Below are 14,495 nucleotides of genomic sequence, written 5' to 3'. Positions count from 1 at the left end.
ATGTAACTGCAGTTTCAACATCAATGTCAAGTTGAAACTTAGGTTTCCCATGAAACCTAGAGTTCTATAAATGTAAAGTTTCATCCAGCAGACACCTGCACTCTGTTTAACCTGCAAATTAAAAATTAATGCTGAAACAACAACAAAAAAAAAGGAACATTCCTCTTGATGGTTTTGGGAAAGTGCAGTTGATTTCCATATTGTTTGTTTATCTGGTCAAACAGCTGATTGTTTATCCTGCTGTTCACACAAAGCGAACAGCAGAGCTTCAGTAAGCAGATTTGTGCGGACGGATTTAAGCTCTCGCCTTCGGATTCGTCACTTCTGCTAACTTATTCCTTTGAGAGCAGGCTGAGAAGACGGCAGGGAAACTGATCCGCATAATGCTACAGGAGTTAGGCAGTATCCGTCCAGTAAATGTAAAGACAAGCGAAACAAGTGCTGGATATGCGGAATCTGGTTACTGTGAGCTGCGAGGCTTTGCGTTTGGAGAGCGGAGCGCGCACCGGGCTCAGCGCGGAGACTGAACGCCTCACACAGACTTCACCTGTCCGCTCCCACTTATCTCACGGCTGCTAGACCAGGCTCATAGATGAAAACTACTCCGGAGAGGGTCGTTCTCCGTCGGACAAGGAGCCCGTCAGTCTGCGGCGCGCAGCCAAACACCTGCGACCATGTCGGACGTCTCCACGGATTTTAACGACACGCTGCCGGCGGCTGCGGCCACAGACTACAATTTCCCAGCGCTTATATTCGGGATTTTGCTGATTGTGATCATCACCGGTGGAAACGTGCTTGTGTGCCTCAGCGTGTACCTGGAGAAGGCTTTAAAAACCACCACAAACTACTTCATAGTCAGTTTGGCGTTTGCAGACTTGCTGTTGGCGGTGCTGGTTCTGCCGCTCTTCGTTTACGCAGAGGTAAGCACTGACCTGCAGTAGCCCAGATGACTGAATGAGCCTACCGGCTACAAACCCAGGAGCCAGAGGGGCCCTTGTGTATAGTGTGCTGTTGTGTTTAATATCTGTGCAGTAAGTGTCGGTGTGGATCTGCTGTGGCAGGAAGCTTTAAACAGGAGTCAGACAGCTTCTCTTCATCTCCAGTCTGAACTAAATACTGAAGTTTCAGCACCTGAGAGTTCTGCTTCACCTGCAGAATGTCACTGAAAGACACTCAAAATGACTACAAAGACACGTAAATACAAAAAGACAAGCAAAATGACCTCAAAGAAACACAAAACCACTACAAAACGACTCAAAACCACCACAAAGACGTGTAAAATGACTACAAAAAGACACACGATGACTACAAAAAGACGCAAAACGACTACAAAAAGATGCACAATGACTACAAAGAGACACAGAACAACTACAAAGACACATAAAGAAACTACAAAGAGACATAAAACAACAAAGACATCAAAATGACCACAAAGACGCAAAATGACTACAAAAAGACGCAAAACGACTACAAAAAGATGCACATTGACTACAAAGAGACACAGAACAACTACAAAGAGACATAAAACAACAAAGACATCAAAATGACCACAAAGACGCGCTAAACAACAACAAGGACATAGAAAATGACTACAAAGAGATGCAAAATGACACTGACACGTCACTTGCAGTTGTTTTGTGTCTCTTTCTGGGTGTTTTGCTGCTATGTAGGAGGGGTGGGGGGCCTTTCCCATGTCTGTGCCCAGGGGCCCATTGTCTCATAATCCATCCATGACAGACAGCAGCCTGGATCACACCTAACACCTGCGGATATGTTACACTGCACAAACAGCGTTTTCCGTGTGTAAAAGCCACACGTTTACGTGGATAAGTCTAATAATTCTCACAATTCTCAGGTAAAAGCAAAAGTATTTTAGGTCTTCTGGTTAAAATTATAAAAAGGGTCAATGCTTGGACTCATCTGATCAGGGAAGGTTACCCATTAAACCCACCAGAGCCAGTTAATCAAGGCACAAAATAGAGGAAAGACCATCCAGTACTGAGCTGAGCGGTTTCTCTCACCTCTTTAATCAGGATTAACTAATGACAGGGGAGACGCTGGGGGTTCATACTAGTTATTAGGAGAGGTATAAATCACAGTATTTGCAGGTAATAAAAAGGCATCATCTAGCCCTTATTAAAGTATAAAAAGTCACCTGCCTGCTTCCCTGTCTGTCTAAATATCTCTGTGGCTCAGAGATGCCCTGCTGAGGCTTCCCCTTAAGTCCCCCTTAATTAGCCGCATTTGTGATCTCGTTACCTGTGGCAGTGGTTGCAGCCAGTTAACCTACTGAGTGTCAAACTGGTGGATTGTCCGCATGCACTCACTGGATTAGAAAAGTCAGTCTGAAAGTTAAAACCTTTCCACGTTCACCTGAAGAGAAGTCACGAGAGGAGAAAGTGGACCGACAGAGTTGTTTCACAGGAGGAATGTTTGTCTCAGCACTGAGCTGCAGTGATGCAAGCACAAGAGGATTAAACGCATTTACACTCAGATTTGGGGCAGCTAACAAGTTGTGTTTGTGTGTTTCTTTCTTTCTTTCTTTCTGTGTGTGTTCAGTTTCAGGGCGGAGTTTGGTCCTTGAACACGCTGATGTGTGACAGCCTGATGACCATGGACGTGATGCTCTGTACCGCATCCATTTTCAACCTCTGTGCCATCAGCGTGGACAGGTACGTGTGTGTCAAGATATCACTCATCCCTCTGCTGTTACATGACGGAGGGCTTCAGTTTGGTTTTACCGTGTAAGCACATGGAGGAAGGGAATAAGAAGAAGACGGTGAGTTTAAGAACTCAAGACTCAAATTTTATCCATAAATGAATCAGACAACAGATACTGTGTTTAATTATTCTACTGTAGACTTCACTTTAAAATCTAATATCCTGCTTAGCTTTAATACGGTGAATTGTTCTCTACACATTTGGATGTTCTGCCTTGAAAAAGAACTGCAATGTGTTTGTTTCCCCAGCGGTAAAAAAGCAACAAAAACCACCCACCCCAACTAATGGACTGACACAAAGTTGACTTGTGCAGCAGTTTACTGTAGCTCAAGCAAAAGAACAACATCTGTTTTTTGTTAATTTCTCTAACAATCCCACTATTTTGTTTTTTGTTTTTTTGACTCTGCGTGGTTGGAACTCGACAAAACGACAAATGTTTTCAACTAGGACTGGGTGTCGTTTGAACTGTACTACTGACAATACCACACCCGACTGATTAAGTAGTAGGTAACCGATTTTACAACAGGTTAGTCTGTTCGACATGTTCTTTAAAGTTTTAACCCTTCTTCCTTTGTTTTGCAGGTTCATTGCAGTGTCCATACCCCTAAATTACAACCGTAAACATGTGGACCACCGTCAGCTCATCCTACTGTCAGCTACCTGGCTGCTGGCCCTGGCGGTGGCCTCACCTGTCATCTTTGGCATCAACAACGTGCCTGACCGCGACCCCAGCGAGTGCAAATTGGAGGACAACAACTATGTGGTTTATTCCTCAGTCTGCTCCTTTTTCATCCCCTGTCCCATTATGGTCCTGCTCTACTTTGGGGTTTTCCGCGGGCTGCGGCACTGGGAGGAGGCTCGTAAGGTCAAACTCCGCAGCAGCATCGAGGCCTGCAGGAAGCTGCAGCACGCAGCCGTCGCCACCGCCCTCCCCCCGCTGACGGGCACCATCCCCGGGCCTCTGCCCATGCCTCTCCCCAGGATCATCGAGAGGGACTTGGCCCAGTCTCGGCTGGACGACACGGACGACTACATACAGCAGGAGATTCCTTATCCTCGGCAGTACAGAGAGAACTCAGTGCCCACAGTGACGTTCAGCCAACAGCTGCACAGGAAGAAGAGAGCCAAGATCAACAACAGGGAGAGGAAAGCCATGAGGGTGTTACCTGTCGTAGTAGGTGAGTTCATGTTCTCCCTCTCCTCCAATCAGAGCTCATAGGACTCATGCAACAGCTGTGACAACTCGATCTAAATATAGTTAAAGTGTTTTTGCATGTTTGAACTACAAATCACAGCACTGCCTGACACTTTCCACTTTTCACTAACTTTGTACCTCCCAGGCAGACTGATTCACTTAAACCACATCCGTCAAACAATGAAACGTGAAACAATTTGGATTTATGAACGGAAATGGACGGGATAATGACAAGATGGCTAACGATTTTAAAGGAGCAGTGTGCAGGATTTAGTGGTAACTAGCGGTGAAAATTGCAGTTTGCAACCATTTGAATACCGCCACGAAACTTGCGAAAAACACGAACACGATCTAGAGCCACTTTGGTTTGTCCGTTCTGGGCTACTGTAGAAACATGGCGGCCTCCGTGGAAGGGGACCCGCTCCCTCTGTAGATATAAACGGCTTATTCTAAGGTAATGAAAACACAACGATTCTTATTTTCAGGTGATTATACACTAATGAAAACATACATTTCTGCCAATAGCTCCTCCTAAATGTTACACACTGGACCTTTAAGTGCCCTGAAGAGGAATTTAGTTTCCTCTGCTCTGCTAGGAGATCACTTGTGGCAGTGCTATGGTGAAATGTACGGCCAAACTCTTGAAAGAAAAGAGAAAATCCGACTTAAAGTTATTTATATCAGGGACCTTCTACAAAATAAATTAATCTCAAAAAGAGAAGAGATGCTTTGTACCAGATTACCAGCTAATTTCCATCTGTAGTCCCTGGGCAGGTGAAAGGAAACAATAAAACATAGAGCAAAACCTATTATCTCCACTACTGATGGACCAACAACCTATTGATACCCACGCAGGCATATGCACACACACACACACACACAGTAATTTGTAGGAATAAACACAAAACAGAATACAGATATCAAAAATATTATATACATATATCCAAAGTTATTAAAACAGGTCATCAAAATGTCAAATTAATGCTGACACCACTGGTTGCTTAAAATCCATTTTTTAACTTGATGGGAGAAAATATGGAAATCTGTGCAGGTTTTCAAATTGACGGGGAGCTTATTACATTCTTTAATGGCTTTAAAAAGAAAAATCAGATTGTGCAAAGGCGGATCCTCGTTTAGGGATGCTACATCCTCCCCTGAAGCTCTGCTCATTTGCTCAGAGCGGAGCAGAGAACAAAGCTCTTCATTATGGATTATCACATGCACTAAACGGACATCTGAGCACAGAATTTAGTTGTCAGAGCTTAACATTTTATATTTAACAAGTATATCACAATGATGATACTGTTGTGATTTCCTGTCCAGGGACTTTCAGGGCTTGTTTATGAAATGAACTAATATGTTTTAAGACAGTCTTGAAGAAATCAATGCATTCACATATCTTCTAAATTCTAAATCTCTTTTTAATATGCCTTTTGAATGTAAGAGTAGAATCTAGAGTAACACCGAAGTATTTAAACTCATCAACATTTGGTATCTTTTGTCCATTTACATAAATATCTGGAAAAACCCTTTGTCTTTGTTTGCTGAAAAATATACATGGTCACTGTTTTCTCAATATGCAGAGTGAGACGTGAGTAACTGAGCCACTTTACAACGTTTTCCATTGGCAGGATGTTGCATCAACCAGTCTACTTGCTTGACGTGCAGGACCGCACTACGCGTTGTTGAGATTTGGGAGGTGTGCGCGGCCTATGGTTACCCATAACACCCTTCTCCGCGTAGGTTCACAAAGACGTTAACGTGCATCTCCACAGAAGCATAATTGCAGCAAAATTAACCTGAAAGAAAATTATCTCATGCTGCAAATAGCAGCTTGCATGTCGCAGATTTGGTGAAACTGATCCCTCATCTGCAAAATGGTTCTGCAGTCCTCTGGCACCTCAGGGCAGAGCGAGAAGTATTACGGATCCAGACCATCACGACTACCAGCCAGTTTTGAGAGTCATCTGTCGCAGATCCGGTCTGGATCCATTAATGAAGGGGGTTCATCTGACCCAGATTCGGTACAAATATGTTAAAGTAGCTCATGTTCACGGAAAATACTAGTTTCTCATTGGCCGGCAGGTGTCAGTCAAACCTTACTCCAGAGATTTTGTTTTGTGCTTCTATAAAGTCGGGGAACTTGTGAGAGACAGATTTTAAAAATGGTCAAAATTGAAGCAGCAGAGGTCGAGATATCCCGACTTTTAGTCTCCAGTATAGTTCAGACTCCAAAACACAATGGAGCCTACATTTCCCATAATGCAACTCGATGGCGCCTTTTCATTACACCCTCTCTGACTGGTAAATTCCAACATCTTTCAAACGCCACGTTACCAGTTTGTAACTCAGGCTTTCTGTTATAAATGTGTCGTCTCCACGCCCAAGCTGAGATAACCCTGATGACATCACTATGACATCATCGGGGTTATTTTTCCAGACTTACCTCCAGTAATATGAAAGAAAAAGATAATATGTATTTAGTAGCTTCTGTCAATTTAAAAAGTTACTCTTTATGATAACAATTTAAAGTTTTCTTTTTAAAGAAAGTATTTACACATCACTGGTACAATAACACACCTTTTACTCATGCTTACTCTTACTTCTTACTACTTTTACTTCTTTTCACTTCATTTTTTGTCACTAGTGTTATTTCTGCGTCTTGCTGTTTGTAAGCAGTTTGACACACTGTGTGATTGGTTGAGTGTGTGTTTGTTAGCTGGATATCTGGATACATTTGGTCACAGATTCTAATTAAATTTGGTGGAATGTGGAAAGTTCGGCTGTAGGCCAAAGAACCAGTGATTAGTTTTGAAAGGACTTCGTAACACTGCAAGATGAGGCATTTTTGTTCATTTGCATTGTTTTCTCATGAACTACTTCACTTGCTTATGAAAACAAAGCTGGCAAATGCATGCAATTTTTCTTCATTGTTTATTCAGATATGTGGGTGAGGTAAAGTTACGAGAGGGATTTAAATCAAATCTTTCAAATTTGATTGAATCGCTCAAAAGTGGCTTAGAGAATTCAGCGCGATACAGAGCTGCAGGACTGTTCACCTTCACAGCACATCTCTCACCTGCGTTGTTAGATCAGGAGAGAGTCGATGAGGGAGAAATTTATAAACGAGTGCATATAGTTAGGTAGTCGCTCCAAATCACATTGGATTGGATACATTTATGTTTACGGGGCGTAAACTTCAAGATGATGCATTAAAAATATTAGAACTTTTTACTTTTTCTACCACATTTTTGGCATATAACAAGAGATAACTGAACAATTAACTTGGGGCGACATTTATAACTTGAAAATGTTTAATTTTATTTATAGCTTGAGTGTCTCTCGTTCTTTAGCGTTCGTTACTTACATAAATGGATTTCTAAGAGCCAAACAAACTGTGATTCTTTCTTTTGGTTTCTCTTTAATATCTGTAAGAAAATTGTACAGTTACCATTCAGACTGACTCATTTAAATTCCCTTTTTGGTGTTTGTTTACTCGTAGAAGATGATTTCCCACTTACCAAAGTTTTTCAAAATAAATCTGCATAATGTTTTCTTTGATGGGCCATTGTGCCAGAAGTTTGAGTACCTTTAATCATGGCCACTTTTGTATTTCAGTTTTCTGTTTCTACACTTAAGGAGGAAATGGAAGTATAATTGCTGCTGACAGTAGGTGAGGTGTTTTAGTGCTGAACAGTTCAATATGCTAATTACTACCCTGCTACCCTGTTTAAAATCAGCACTGCAGCATTTGTAAGTAATTGCAATAAGTTGCTTGGTGCCTATTAATCAAACAGCATCAGAAGACAAATTATAAACAAACATCCCTCACTCACATTTTCAATCCCAACAGCATCTGTGCTCCGTGAGTTTTAATTCATTTCCTGAATTTTCTTTCATGTGTTTACAGATTCTAGGGACTGTTTACCTGTTGCACATTTTGGAGGATAAAATTGAATTAATGTTTGTGTTGCAGCTCCGGTAAGGTGTCAGGCTGCTGAGGTTCAAGTAGGCCACTGAGTGCCGAGATAAAAGTGTCACCTCTGACTGGCCGTCTCTCAAGAAGCAGCGCCATTATAGCTTAAAGCCCTCAATCCAATTATTATGCAACAAATGATCTTACAGTCACACCATCTCTCCTGTACACAGACTGGAGCATGGGCTGAGATCTGTTCTGATTGGTTTACTGTTTGGACCAATGACCCACCAGAGATTAGTCAGTTTTATTCTGTAATTGCTATCCAATACATATATGCAGTATTTATACAAAAAAGGGAGTTTACATTTACTACTGCCACATTTGTGTGCAAACTGCAGTGCTCAGCAGATTTTCAGCCAACTTTAGTTTAGTGACGTATGGAAGCAAGAGACCATAACAGCATCCACGCTAACTTATGGCAACAGTAAAGACTTAAAACATGCAGTGTAAAGCCTCGAAGCTGATTCTATACAATCACGTCATCAACAAGAACAAAACTATCTGCAGTCTGCAGAGGTAAACAACACAAGAACGTAAATAACCGCTAATATCTGACATTTTAGCCTTTCAGTTTTGTTTCTTCCTCTTATAAAAACCTCTGCACCCACTTTAATATTTTTCTATTACTAAACATATTTAAAGACCCCCTCCAGACATATTTTAAGACATTTAAAAATACTCAGCTTTGAATGATAATTTGTGCCTGACACGTTATTTTCCCCTCAAACAAAAGTTCAAATAACTAGTTTTTAATTCTTAAAGTTACATCTACTTCTTCTCCCTCATTAAAACAAATCCAGAATCTACAGTATGAATATGCAAATATTGCTCATTTCACAAGATGTCTCCTACTTAACTGAGGAGTCCATTCTCGGTGTATGTGCTTTGCTTTTCGCATCACGCATACCAGACCGTGACTGGCTTCAACTAGTTAGCTGTGATGTCATAAATCCTGCAGGAACATCCAGGTGTTTAACTCAGATTTAAAGTGAGCAGAGAGAAACTTTCCTCCTTCAGCAGATGACTGTGAAAACAAACTGCACATATACACAATTCTGCACAGTTAAGCTCAAACATCCAAGCAAAGCAACAATAAGCTAAATTTTTCATTGGGGGCTTTTAAAATGAACTCTTTGTTTACAGCAACGCACAAAAAGTTGCTCAGAGTGAGTTAATAAAAATATCACCTTGTAAGTCTATTATATATATATATATATATATATATATATATATATATATATATAAATTCTGGGACAGAACTACATATACAGAACAGAGCGCTGACATGGATCCCTACATAATACATAGTATTATCAGAGCTGGCCTGAATGCATCTTATGAATAAGAAGTGTGCGTGGTGTCCTTCCGACAGAGCTGTGGCATATTATGCAAAGTCCTCCGATCTCCTGGAAAGAAAGACATAAATCCCATCCATCAACCTCTCAACACAAAGCAAATATATCACACAGATCTGTTTTATCACCAACATGAGACGACACCTGAGACAAATGGCCTCGGTTTGATTCAGTGACACAGTTATTCATAGTCCTCGCAGATCAAGGAAACTAAGCTTATTAAGGTGAGCTATCATTTCCAGCTCAACAGCTTGAACAGAGAGCTCACCAGTGTTTGTTCAGCGCCTGTAAATCATGTTTTCACAGTGAGGTCTCTGAATCGACCAGCAAAAGCAAAATCACCGTCCTATCTGCGTCCTTGTGTGGTGAGTTAACATATAAAAGTTTATAAAAGTCGTTTTCTGCTTCTGTATCTTTTATCCTTTCTGTGAACTGTGGCACTGAAATGCACAATTTTCTTGTGAGGGAGACAAAAAGTCAAGAAATCCAAAACTTACTGAACCCCCCCGAGCAGTAATGTCTTGAGTTAAAATTATGAGACAGCAGAGTCAGACGTTTCCACTTTGTCTATAATGAACTCAGCCTGGTCATGAATCATTTAGTCACACTGTCACGATGATCTGACGTCATCTTCTTTTGACGCATTTCCTGTTGAAGCTGGATCTTCAGGCGGGACAAAACACAGGCAGAGATCAGTTCAGAGGAGAGCGGGACTTATTTTTGAGATGAGAGGGGTGGAGGGATGAGGTTGTTAAAATATAGTCCATGTGATGGTTTTATGGGGAGTTATTATTTTCTGCCTACAGTTACAGCACGATGTCGCCACCAAAGTTATATTCCCACGTTCAGCTTTACACTCATTTTCTATAGTGTAGAATATTAAATCATTCAAAATGCTGTGCTTCAAAATAGAGTTTTGTACCTGTAATGTTAGTTTTGGAAACTTGTACATTCGTTCGTTTATTTGTTTTACTTTTAGGTTTCTGCTCCTAAACTTGTGCATTCAATTTCATGTTTGCAAGCATCCACCTTCCGCCCACCTTTTATATCATCTGTTGTTGGGTTTATACAGATTTATGCATTACATGTTGAAGTGTCCGGGTCATTTTACCTGAATCTCCTACCGAGCAGCTGGTTAACTGTGTCACTGTAGCAGCTCTAAAGTCTATTACTCAGAAGTGAAATGTCCTGCCCTCTCTCCCTTTTCTTTATACAGTTCTGTGTACAAAACCTCTTCATGTAGTAAACCTGTAGTACACACACACACACACACACACACACACACTGTGTTGACTTTTGTAGTGTCAATTAGGAGTGTAATGATACAGTAGGCAGTGGTGAAAGGTAACTAAGTACTGTACTTAAGTACAATTCAGAGGTACTTGTACTTTACTTGAGTATTTTCATTTTCTGCTACTTTATACTTCTTCTCCACTACACCTCAGAGGGAAATATTACTTGTTACTTCTCAACATTTATGTCATAACTTTAGTTACTAGTTACTTTGCAGATTCAGAATAATAATACGAAATATAATCAACAAATACATTACGATGTATTATTATAGATTAGAATAAGGCAATTATTTATTGATCCCTGAGGGGAAATTCAGTATATAAAATAATTAAAATTAGCTCCAAAATGGGCCATTCTGCATAATACATACTTTTACTTTTGCTACTTTAAGTATATTTTGATGCTAATACATTTGTACTTTTACTTGAGTAAGAGTTTGAATGCAGGACTTTTACTTGAACAGAGTATTTCTTCCAACAATGACAAGTTTACAGTTTGATGTCAAACTATGGAAACAGAAGATTCCTTATTCTCTTGCCTTTTGATATAATGTGCAAAAAAGTGCTTTCAAGTTTAACCTTCTTAGTTTCTTTTTGTTTTTCTTATTAAAACTGCTAAACTTAAGTACTAACAGCGCATTGAGGACAATCTCAACGAAAACAAACCCCGCACCATGTGGCAAGGCGTCAGAAACATCACTGACTATAAACCAAGTCCCACCCTGGACTGTGCATCAACAGGGAGGCGGTGGAGCGGGTTGCCAGTTTCAAGTTCCTGGGAGTCCACATATCTGAGGACCTGACCTGGAGCCCGAACACCTCCCACCTAGTCAAGAAGGCCCAGCAACACCTGTTTTTTCTGAGGACCCTGAGGCGCAACAGACTACTGATAAACCTCTACTGCTGCACTGTTGCAGACAGGAAGGACCAGCAGCGCACAGTTAAAATGGCTCCGTGGATCCAGAGGGACATCCACTCGAGCCGTCTCAACAGGCGTGCCTCTAACTTTACGAGTGACCCCACACACCCCGGAGACTTCCTGTTTACCCCCCTCTCCTCAGGAAGACTACGCAGACGTGAAACGAGCTCAGAAACAGCTTCTTCCCCAGAGCCTGCTGAACCCAAAACCCTCTTTCTTGTCTAAAACCACTAGGCTACCTCCCTGGCCCCAAGTGCAATATGTAACTAATGCTGTCAAGCAATAAGTGCAATAACTGTCAATATTCAAACATGGCAGAATTTTGTGTGTATGTATGGGATGTTTTTTCTTTTATACTTATACATGCTGCTAAGTGGAGAGGATTTTGGTTCAAAATGCACAAAAAAAATATAGTCAATAAACAATTAACATGTCTGAACTTCGTTGTAGTGACATTTTCCAAATACCTTAGTTGACAAAGCCCAATTTAAAAGGACAAGATTTTGTTCTTTTAAAAGAAAATTACCAATGCCGACATTTTATTGCGTTGAGCCCTCTGACAGTTCACACTGTTGATGTGTGTAAGGTTACTGCTCCTTCTAGAAAAACAAGTATGACTGGCACAAAAAAAGGCATAATTGGAAAGAGAATAACAACCGTCAGATGCATATTGTCACATTTTTGTGACATATTGTAGAATATCTTGTCACAATATTTTGTTACACCCCTAGCACTCACAGGATGAAGTCGAGCAAGACACGAGGAGCTCCACGCAGTAGTGAATCTGTCACTTTGTTAAAAACAAGTTCTGGGTTTAAAGAGATGCACAGATGAAACTTGATGACTGAATCTTCCTCTTCATCTTTCCATGCAGGTTGCTTCTTGTTCTGCTGGACTCCGTTCTTCGTAGTCCACACGACGCGAGCCGTGTGTGTAACGTGTGACATCCCTCCCGGTCTGATGAGCACCGTCACCTGGCTGGGCTACGTCAACAGCGCTCTCAACCCCATCATCTACACCATCTTCAACACCGAGTTCAAGAAGTTCTTCAAGAAATGTTTCCGCAGCTGCTGCTGACAACAGATTTCCCTCCACAGACGCTAAAGAAAGGAACTGGGAGCTGATGGAGCTCAGCCCAGTGAAAACATGCTGTCACACAGGAACACGTTTTGGTCGGATTAACAACATACAACTCGTTATTGGGAAGTCTGAGGCTTCCAGTTTAGACAATCAGCTCATCTCTGGGCTGCCAGCTGGATGTGGATGGTTGATAGTATCTGACTGATACACGTTCAAACACTAACACTGTTAAAAAAAGCAGTTAGTGGTGATATATATTGCATTTCTGAGTCCATTTTGTCATTTGGTGATGTACTTTCTTGATCCCCTGGGATTACTGCCCAAACAAAATGATGATGCTGGGTGGAAAAGCTGCAGAAAGCAGCTAAACACTGTCGGTTTATGTAAAGGGACAAAAATTGGAGGACACAAACTCCCCAGTCTGAGAGGAGCTTTTCAACACTTTGTCTGTACAACACTTCTTTTTTTTGGGGACTGTACTGTATATCAGCTTTAGTTTAAGTTATGGTCTGCCAGTTCCAGTGAACCACGTGGGATTTGTACAGAGCCTGGTCTGCCTGATAGGATAAACTCAGGGCAGAAATGTCCCAAGGATGCAGAAAGACAAAATAAGTTTCAAAAGACCAGAATGTCAAACCACTCTCGTTCTTATATAAGCTTAAAGGAATAGTTTCACATTTTGGGACATACGCTTATTCGCTTTCTTGCTGAGAGTTAGATGTGAAGATCGATACCACTCTCATGTTTGTAGGCTGAACATGAAGCTACAGTCAGCAGCCAGTTAGCCTAGCTTAGCTCAAAGACTGGATGCAGGGGGAAACAGCTAGCCTGGTTATGTCCGATTAGTGAACACCTCTAAAGCTCACTAATTAACACGTTATATTTTGTTTGTTTAATCCGTACAAAAACGAAAGTGTAAAATCGTTATAGTTTTACAGTTTTATGTGTCGGACTACTTCTTGGCCAGGTGCAGTAACTTCCTGGAGTCTTGTCATCACCGTGAGGTTACCAGGCAACCAGATGAGACTCCATGCTAGCTGTTTCCCTCCGTTCCCAGTCTTTATGCTAAGCTAAGATAACCGGCTCCTGGCTGTAGGAGAGTGGTATCATCTAACTCTCGGCAAGAAAGCGAATAAGAGGATTTCCCCAAATCTTGAACAATTCCTTAAATGCAACACAAAGTTCACATCAGTCCTCATGCCACCGTCAAAAGTCATACTGATCCGTTAGTAGAAGGCGAAGAGGCTGGTCGAAGGAAAGTGCCAACACAAGAAAATATCAAAACGCTTCATCAAAGAAAATGAACCAGGAATCTGAAGCATGGTATGAAGAAGTGTGAGTGGAGAGGGCGGATTTTTCCCTTTGGAGGAGCAGAACTACATCCAGTCAACTGACACAATCCGCCGTCCCCCCGACCTTTTCTACGAACTCTGTGTGAATCAGTAAAAACATTCACAATACGGTTGAAACCAGCTCACCATAGCTGTTTAAAGTAATTTTAACATGTGTACTGATAAAAAAACATACAATATTGAGTAGCAATATGCCTTAAATTCACAAAACGTACTGTCTGTCGTGATAGAAGTCACTCAAACACTCAAAATACTGAGGACATTTACAGCAGCACTGAGTTAATGAGATCCCTGAAAAGTCATTTTTAAAGTTGTCAAGAACATCCTTTCCTATTTCATATTTAAAAGCTTTTTCAACATGTCCAAACCTTGAGTGAACACTCATCAACACCCTTCAACCACAAGGCTGACGAGTCCCGACAACCTGACCCTGACAACCAATTTGTTGCTTTCTCTGCTTTTTACCTGAGTAATGATTCATTCTAGCGCTGAGAGGACAACACATCTACATCTAGGTTATAACAAATGATATAACGATTGATACGAATGATATAATGATTTAACTACCACAAGGGAGGAGGAGGAGAGGGTCAACATCT

General features: G+C 41.2%; 1 protein-coding gene across 2 annotated transcripts; it reads left to right on the top strand.

The window, feature by feature from the left end:
• The first annotated feature begins 295 nt into the window (after positions 1–295).
• Positions 296–13,317, top strand: drd4b (dopamine receptor D4b). 2 transcript variants are annotated; one of them, XM_044205419.1, is made up of 4 exons: positions 296–920; positions 2,560–2,672; positions 3,304–3,899; positions 12,339–13,317. In XM_044205419.1, the coding sequence occupies exons 1-4, from the start codon at positions 675–677 to the stop codon at positions 12,539–12,541; spliced, it is 1,158 nt and encodes a 385-aa protein (XP_044061354.1). In that variant the 5' UTR covers positions 296–674; the 3' UTR covers positions 12,542–13,317. The 2 variants fall into 2 exon arrangements, with proteins under 2 accessions (XP_044061354.1, XP_044061365.1); XM_044205430.1 differs by lacking the exon at positions 12,339–13,317 and adding an exon at positions 9,557–9,679.
• The last annotated feature ends 1,178 nt before the right edge of the window (positions 13,318–14,495 follow it).

The sequence above is a fragment of the Siniperca chuatsi genome, linkage group LG1 (assembly GCF_020085105.1).
Source record: "Siniperca chuatsi isolate FFG_IHB_CAS linkage group LG1, ASM2008510v1, whole genome shotgun sequence".
In the NCBI taxonomy this organism is placed as follows: Eukaryota; Metazoa; Chordata; class Actinopteri; order Centrarchiformes; family Sinipercidae; genus Siniperca; species Siniperca chuatsi.
Note: the sequence above shows the minus strand (reverse complement) of the source record. Positions and strands in the feature narration are given on the sequence as shown.

What these genes read in the sequence shown, in the direction of transcription:
- drd4b (XM_044205419.1), top strand. Translation starts at nt 675, where the DNA reads ATGTCGGACGTCTCCACGGATTTTAACGACACGCTGCCGGCGGCTGCG. An exon ending in CGCTCTTCGTTTACGCAGAG is followed by an intron (nt 921 to 2,559) that starts GTAAGCACTGAC and finishes GTGTGTGTTCAG; the next exon opens with TTTCAGGGCGGAGTTTGGTC. An exon ending in GGTGTTACCTGTCGTAGTAG is followed by an intron (nt 3,900 to 12,338) that starts GTGAGTTCATGT and finishes CTTTCCATGCAG; the next exon opens with GTTGCTTCTTGTTCTGCTGG.